General features: G+C 42.4%; 1 protein-coding gene across 1 annotated transcript in view; it reads right to left on the bottom strand.

Moving 5' to 3' along the window:
• The window catches only part of Vps4b (vacuolar protein sorting 4 homolog B), a 33100-nt gene extending 25361 nt beyond the window's left edge, over positions 1 to 7739 (bottom strand). Inside the window, exon 1 of the mRNA XM_047526764.1 lies at positions 7453 to 7739. Coding sequence (XP_047382720.1) covers positions 7453 to 7479 — 27 coding nt within the window. The 5' untranslated portion in view covers positions 7480 to 7739. The remainder of the gene's footprint in view (positions 1 to 7452) is intronic.
• Between the last annotated feature and the right edge of the window lie 724 nt (positions 7740 to 8463).

Genomic DNA, 8463 nt, shown 5'->3' on the forward strand with positions numbered 1-8463 from the left:
AACTGGATCACTCGTACTTTGCTGGGGAATATAAAATGGTACAGCCATTCTGGGAAACTGGTTGTTTCTATTCTGTTTACAAAACTAAACATGCAACTACCAAAAATGAAAAAGGGCTCTTGGACATTTATCCCAGAGAAACTGAGATTAATGTCAACAACAACAACAACAACAACAACAACAAAAAAACCTGTACATGAACATTCCAGATGTTCTTCAATGTTTGTATTCATGGTTAAACAAACCATGGCAGATCAGTATCACAGAGTACTATTAGGACTACTGTTACACACAGCTTGATGAATCTTGAGAGTATCATACTGACTAAATCCCAAAAGGTTGCATGCTACAATTCCACTTATAGAAATCTCTCAAAAATCACAAAATTAGAGATTGGGAACAGGTTAATTTGGTAAGGTGTTATGGTTTAGATATGTGGTGTCCCTCTAAGTTCCTGTGCTAATGCAGGAATGTTTAGAGGGGAGATGATTACATTATGAGAACTGCAACCTCACTGGACCATCCTAGTCTGAATGGGGGCATAGCCAGAGCAGCGGCTGGGTCACTGGGGGCATGCCCTGCTCCCCGTCCGCCTCCCTCTGCTTCCTGGCTGTCATGAATGAAGCAGTGCTCCTTCACCACACCCTTCCTCCATGATCTGCCTCAACTTGGGCCCAGACCAATGGACTAGATTGACCATGGCCAAACCTCTGGAACCATGAGCCAAAATAAACTTTTCCTTCTCTAAGTTGCTCTTGTTGGCTATTCTGATCACAGAAAAAGCTGACTAACATCAGAGAACAGATGGTGGGTGGCAGAGAGACAGAGATGATTGTGGTCATAGAAGGGCAACATGATGGATCCTTACAGATGGAACTTTTCTCTATCTCAACTGTGGTGGATACATAAACCTACCCTGTAACAAAAGTACACACAAATACTTACAGGTACTAGTCCAAGTGAGAAAATATGAGTAAGAATTATAGAATGTCTCAATGTCAATACCCTGGTAGCTTATATACTGTACTAGTTTGACAAGATGTAATAGGGTAAAAGGTACGCTGGATCTCTGTATTGCATGTGAATCTACAATTATCTCAAACTTTTTCATTAAAAATTATCTTTAACTTTAAAAAATATGCACAAACATGAATAACAATGATTTATTAAAATGTTACAATTAGGTTAATTTTGGTAGTGAAACTGTATGCAACAGAAATGAGCCAACAAAAAAGAAAATGACCATCCAAACAATTCCCAAAGCAATCATGCGTAAAGAATAATATTACATTTTGAGCTTGCCATGCAAGCACAAGGCCCTGGGTTCAATCCCCAGCACTGAAAAAAAAAAAAAAAAATTACATTTTCAAGCAGCTGCTCATGGATGGGATATAGAGGAGATTAAGTGTCAACGGGAGAACAGGCCTCCTAATGGAAGAGCACACTCCTTTTGTCCAGAAGAGAGGGAAGAAAAATGATGTTGTTTTAGAATTGACAAAATGCAGTAGCTGAATGTTTCACAGACCAAACAGCTTAATTGCAAAGGTAAATTTTCAAGTTTTGTAAGCTAGATAGGATGTAAGAAGTGAAGCTTGGCATGGGGTCAAGTGGTGCTTTGGAGAGACTGGTCATGTAAAACTGCATCCCAAAGGCTCTGTGGTAAAGCCACAGCGCAGAAATAATTCTTTCTTATTCTGACTATAATTTTCTTATTTTGAAATGCCACACCACTCAATTCCTCAGTCAGCCCTTACTGTGGTGCCACAGTCAGGTACCACACTGATAGCTGTTAAAGCAAAACTCTCTTTCCTTCTTCCTTTTCTTTCTTCTTCTTATTTTTATTTTTATTTATTTTATTTTATTATTTTTTTTGAGACAGTCTTCTTGTGTTGCCCAGGCTGGTCTTGGGCTTGTGCACCCACATGATCCTCCAGTCTCGGCCTCCTGAGAAACTGTGATCACAGGAATCAGTCACCACAACCAGCTTAAAGTGAAACCCATGTGGCTGGTATTTAAGTATCTGGTTTCAAACACTGTACAATTACTTAGTTTAAGCTATCCTTTCTCCAATGATGAAAATGGTTGTTATCTGTCTGATATGGAAGCCACCAGCCACATATGGCTGAGCCCTTGAAATGTGGCTAGTGTGACTGAAGAATGAATTTTTATTTAAATAGCCACACATTGCTATGGTACTGGACAGCATATGCTAAAACTTTAAGAATCTTTCCCCTGATAAATGCCACATTTTACTCTCGGTTTTGTAGGCATTCTGTATTTAAAATGAAATTCACCATGTCATCGGTATGATTATGGAGAGCTAACTATTCTTTCAGAGTATAATCCTTACCATTGCTGTTGCTATAACCCTAGTTCAATTCACAATCACATCCGTCAAAACGACCACCTAGCCCAGAAGGTAGGCAGCCTGCTCTCACCCTTGTCATCCCAAAGTACACGCCACAACTTCTGATGACTTCCTACCATAAACAATAAAATCCAAATGGGCTAGGGCATCAACTGCAGGCCTCACAGGACTGTGGCCCAGCTATGTTTGAATCTTACCTGAAACCCTCTAGCACTCCCCTTTACTCAGGCAGTTTGAGCTCTGTAGACCTCTCCTAGAACACTCCAGTCCTAGTGCAGCCAGCAAATTCTGAGGGCCCTCCCTAATCTGTGTGTCAGAGGCTGTACTCCACCCCTGCACTCTCTTATCCCACCATCATTGTATTTACCTATGTATTCCTTCCCGGCCATCTCCTCTACTAATTAAGCTCTGTGAAGACGGGGCTTCACTTGGAGCTTCTGAGCCTCAGAACAGTGCTGGCAGAAGGTAGGTACTCAAATTGCTGAATGAGTGAAAAAAATCTCCCACTGCTCTCTCAAAAATTTTCTTCCCTTTGGTTATTCCATCTTTGTCATCTCTAATAATTTCTCTACACTGGATATTTCTGTAAGCACATAAATAGTCCTCCTACAAAAAGCCTCCATCGAAACATACCCTTCAGCTTAGTTCTCTCTCTCTACTACCTTTTAGAGCCCAAACCACATGGGGTTAGCCTCTAGTCTCTTCCCCTCATCACATCAAAAAAACTGCTCATATCAAGGCTACCATGTCAGACCCAAAGACCAGCTCTGCCTTCATCCTGATCTGACTATACTTTACGAAGTCCTTCATTTCCTTCTTGATTGTCCTGTGACCCCAGCCCAATTTTCCTGATTTTCTCCTACTTCTCCAGTAGCTTCTGTCTGTTGATCCTCCTTCTTGCATGTGATGAAATATGTCTTAGTGTTTGGGATGGGACTCGCCTCTCTGTTTACTCCCTCTCTATGTAATATGTTTCAATGATTTAACACTGATAATCTTTAGGCTGCTGACTCCAAAATTTATTCCATCCTTGTAAAACAGAGTTTTTCGCATTGCTCCTATGTTTAAAATTCATCCAGATGTTTACCTGTAAGCATATGTGGGTTTTGCTTCTGTGATTTTTTTTTTTTTTTTTTTTTTGGCTTGGCTCTCCCCCTGGAATGTAAGCTCCATAAGGGTAGGAGTTATTTATGCCTGTTGTCTTTGCTTTTGAATGAATCTGGCACAGAGGAATGGCAAAAAACAGTGACTTCATTACCCCATAGTCAGTCAGGGTCCAGTGAATCAATCGGGAGGATCAAGAATGGGAACATCTGGGACTGACCTTTTCAGATTAGGAGACCATGGTGTGTCCACCCTAGAAAACCCTGGGAAATGGTAAATTCTACGATTACATGTCTCAGGAGAAAAAATGTCCCATTCCTTATCTGCCAATACTAATGCTTTCTCTGTGCTCTGGAACCCATCCCCCCCCTCGACATTTACTCCATCAGTGATAAGCCATTCTACTATTCTCCCCAACCTTTTATTGTTAGGTCCCTCCTCTGCAGAAAAATGTTTAAATCTTATCTCAGACTAATATCTACAGAATTCAAATACAACAACTCTCTCCAGTTCCTAAGTTTTCCTCACTGACCCTCTCAGCATCTCTTCACCTCTACAGCAAAATTCCAAATACTCAAGGTTCACCTGGGTTTCTTGGTCTCCTGTTCCTTCCATAGCAATGCTTTCTGCCTGCTGATTCCCAAGGCTCATGTTTATCTAAGTTCTCTGCAGCACTGAACACCAGAACAAACATCTGATGGTGTCTCCTGACTGACCATCACACCCCTCTCCCCTGTCTGGAGTCTTCCAGGCTCCCTTTGCTCTCTCCTTAAACCTCAACAACCCAGAGTTTCTGCCTTGGTCCTTGTTTTCTTCTGATTCTGTAAGCTTTCTAAGATGGGATTCCCTATGTCCACAACCTCTGCTACCATCTTTATGCTAATAACTCCCAGATCCTTATTTCCAGGCCAGACCACTCGTCCCAGTGCTACTCGTGTGTATCCAAACACTCACTGGGCATTTTTCTTGGATAGTCCCCAAAAGCACTTCAAATTCTACAAGTTCAGAACTAAATTTACTTTGCATTTCCCCAAATGCCTCTTTTTGTATTCCCAGAACCAACTCCTACCCTTTCAAGATATCTAATCCAGAAATCTGGGAGAAATCCCATACTCCTCCTCCTTCCTCACTTTTTCTATAGATTTAAGACTATTCTCCTCCTTCAATTTTCTCTAATCAAGTCTTTCTTCTTTATTCTAATAGGTACAACAATAATCTGGTCATTTAGTATCTCCCATCACACAGAACTCTGCCCTCTAATTGATCTCCTTGTACCAGGTTTGCTACCAGTCAAGTTTCCCCCACCCCCATATACACATAATAATTTGATTGTAAATGAAAAGTATGAGCACGCCACTCCATGGTTTGAACCGTTCTGTGACTCCCCATTATAGCAGAATGAGGACCAACCATTTTGTGTGTGGCACACAAGGCTCCTCATGACATGGCCTAACTCAGGTTTGTGCTCCTACCTTGTACACCAAATTCCCACCATACCTAACTACTGGCACAACCTGGATGGACTCTGATGGCACGCCTCTGTATGCAGCGTGTACTCACCCATCTCTCATGATACTTCAGCCTGAGAACTTCTCCTCCTGTTGAAAAGCCTTTCCAACAGCCCTGAGATGGTTCAGCCTACATTTCTTATAGATTTCCACCGCCTCCTGCACATTTTCCCAAAGATCACACTATATCCTAAGTCAATTGATAGGTGTTTTCTCACAAAACATGTGAGGTCACCAATGATAAATAAATATTTTATAATTTCCAGGACTTAGCAAAAAGCATGGCAGAGTAGACACAATAAATATTTAGGAACTTTATCAATTTTGAGTTTTATTTCATATTATATTACTTGCAGTTTCCTCTAACCTCTGCAAATTTTATTACATTACTGGACTGAAACAAAGTTGATTTTATCTGCTTGGGAAAGCATTCAAGAAGGCAGAATTTTGTAGTTAAAAAAACCAGACTTTTAAGTAGACAAATCTGGATTCAAAAAGAACCTTAATACAAATTAACCAATTACTTAACCAACACTAGATAATTAATTAACCATCAATAAGCTTAGGTTTCCAATACTGTGAAACGAATAAAGTCACTTGGAAAAGATGTTTTGAGGATTATATGAGATCACGTCAAACACACAGGAGACAATTATAGTCGGAGCTTTCTGTGATCACACTGCCTCTCTGTGAAGCATTTCTCATTTGTCCTCAGAACAATAAGATACCTCCTTGCTACCCACCTATATTAACCCATAATTCTATTATATTTCATAATTTTGATTGTTAGTTGCCTACATTTCCTGTAGTATCTGGCTACAGAGATTTTTGTCTTGTTCAGTAGGAAAGTTCTTCATTATATGACTATTCTGCATCCAAATTTCCTAGGTTAGAAGGTTGAAAAGGCTAAATGAGAAAACACACCTGAACCAACACCTAATAAAACTATAACTCGACATACTTCCTGTTTATCATTAGTCACGATATCTTCAGTAAATGTCAATCTCGAACTGATTTTCTCAATGGAGAAAATCCAACAACCAACTCAAATATGATATATTCTGGGTATAAAACAAAACTACTTCTTGTAGAAAAAAGATATCATCAGTAAATGGTGAATATTACGTTGCAGAATACCCAAATCCCACACAAAATCTCTTCAAGAATGAAAAGCTGATGGAACCAAACTACTTAACTGATGAACTAACAAGGATAATGACAAGATGGGTAATTAAAAAGAAAACATCTTTAATACTCAAAGAAACATACCTTTAGCAACTGACAAATGTTTATTCAAAATGCATTTACCAAAGCTCCTCTCCAAATGGAGCTTAAGAAAAATCTTAAGATTAAACGAAGATAGTTGTATCTCAGTTTAATACAATCTTGGTGGAAAACATTCACATGCAATTTTTCTTTATTCCAAGAAATAAGTTATCATTCCAATTACAACATTTTGTGAAAAATATAAAATAATTTTTAAGGCAGATTTTCAAGAAAAAAGCTGTAGACCAGTCTTTCCCCGCATTTTTAAAAAAATGAGTCTACTTTGAGGGATCTTTGCTCAGGACCAATAATTCTGGGTTAAGGAGTCTTTTCCGTTATCCTTGGTATCTGTACCGGGCACTCAATATTGATAACCTGCTCGACAAACTACTAAGCACAAGACAGGTATTCAATATAGCTATTTCATGCTACTCTTTTGTCCCAAACTGACCTTCTAGGCTGGGAATCCAGGAGGCTAAGCCACATTCCAAACCCCAGTGAAAGAACAGATCCACTGAAGATGAGAGTCACTGTTACAGAAAATTTTTTCTCAGTTAATTCTATTTTGCAAAGCACTAAAGACTGAATCTACAATCTTGGGAGTCCATCATTTATGTACAAAACACTGTGCTCATTACCTTGGGTGTGGGGAAGTGGAGCCACAAAAGTTTAAAAATACTTCCTGATCTTATATACTGCCATTTGGGAGCGTGCACATAAAAACATATATTCAATGAATTCACAAAGACTGTATGCAAGCAGGCTCTAACCTCAGATTCCAGGGCTGTTCTCATTTTTCTATTCACCAAAAACAAACTCAAAAGGAAGGGCTTTGCTTTATCAGCTTGAGAAAGTAAAAGAAAACCATAACTACGCTATTTTGAAGAGGTCCAAGTAGTGCTTTGCAGAAATTACGCTTTTCCTTTCTTCCTGGCAGTGACTGGAGAGACCTGTCCAGCTTGGTTCGAGGCTGTTTTGTCTCGTCTTTTTAACCTCCAACCAAGTCACCAGTCTCCCAAAGCCCCAGGCCCGAGACCCCAGCATAGCAGAGCGCACACCGTCCCACCTGCGGCTCCCTGGCGCTCCGCTCCGCCCCGCCCGCCAGGGGCGCGGCCGCTTCCTCCCTCCTCCCCGCCCCCACCCCACCGCTCGCGCCGCCCCTCTGCTCTGGCTCCGGGGAAGTCGGGGGGACAGGAGAAGCAATACCTGCAAGTTCGACCCAGTAGATGCCATGGCGGAAATCCAAGGCGGTTCTCTGAGGAGGAATGAGGGGCGAGGAGCGCCAAGAGCGGCGATGTTGGATCGCGTCCCGTTTTACAGCCGCAAACCTCGGAAGACTGGAGGCCCTTGGACCCCGAACAGCTGCCTTCGTTCCGAAACAAGCAAAACAACACCGCACTCAGCCAGCCGCCGGATCCTCCTCACGCTACTTCCTCAATCCTGAGCCCCTCCGGGCTCTGGGGCTGCCTCCGACCGGAGCACATCCGCTTTCGTCATCAGCACGCGCTCCCTCTAGTCTTACACAGTGTGCGCCTCACTGCAGCCCCGGCTCTCGCGAGATGCGGAGAGAGCCTTGAAGCCCGGCCGGGTCTGGCGGAAGTCAGGCGCGGCGCAGGCGCACCGCGACTCAAGCCTGCGGGCTGGGAGGCGTCCGCGAGAGCCGAAGGAGCGCAGGCGCGGGATACGACTTAATTTTGTTTACTCATCTTCTTAAACTTTGCAATGAGCTTTTGACTCTGGCTCCTTGTCTGTGTACCTTCTCGGTGACTTCTGTGCGAAAAAAGGCATCTCCTCTCCAAGACCTCCGGGGAATTTGTCCGGAGTGTGTTCCTCATTCCCTCCGTTTCCTGGTCTGTGAAATGGGGCTCGCTTGGTCCCCTTCTCCGGGCGGTGAGGGATGCCGAGGTGTTGGGCAGCGGAGAGCGCAGTCCCCTTGACACGGTTCAGCAGTGTCGCTGGAGGAGGCCGTGGGGTAATTAGTATAAATGCGGTATTTTGGCCGCTGCCCTCAGGCTCCAGAACCTGACCTGCAGAATGAGTAGATCAACGAACCAGTTGTATTTACGAGGAAAGTAATGGCGTGAGAGGTTCAGACCGTGTGTGAGCTCACCTTAATCAGAGATTAATGGCCGAACCGCAATAAAACAGTTTCTCAGCCTTTGCATTACACACATCCCGCTTTTCTGTTTATGGTTAGGTTTCTCAAAGGAAAGCAAA

The sequence above is a fragment of the Sciurus carolinensis genome, chromosome 15, assembly GCF_902686445.1.
Source record: "Sciurus carolinensis chromosome 15, mSciCar1.2, whole genome shotgun sequence".
Classification (NCBI taxonomy): Eukaryota; Metazoa; Chordata; class Mammalia; order Rodentia; family Sciuridae; genus Sciurus; species Sciurus carolinensis.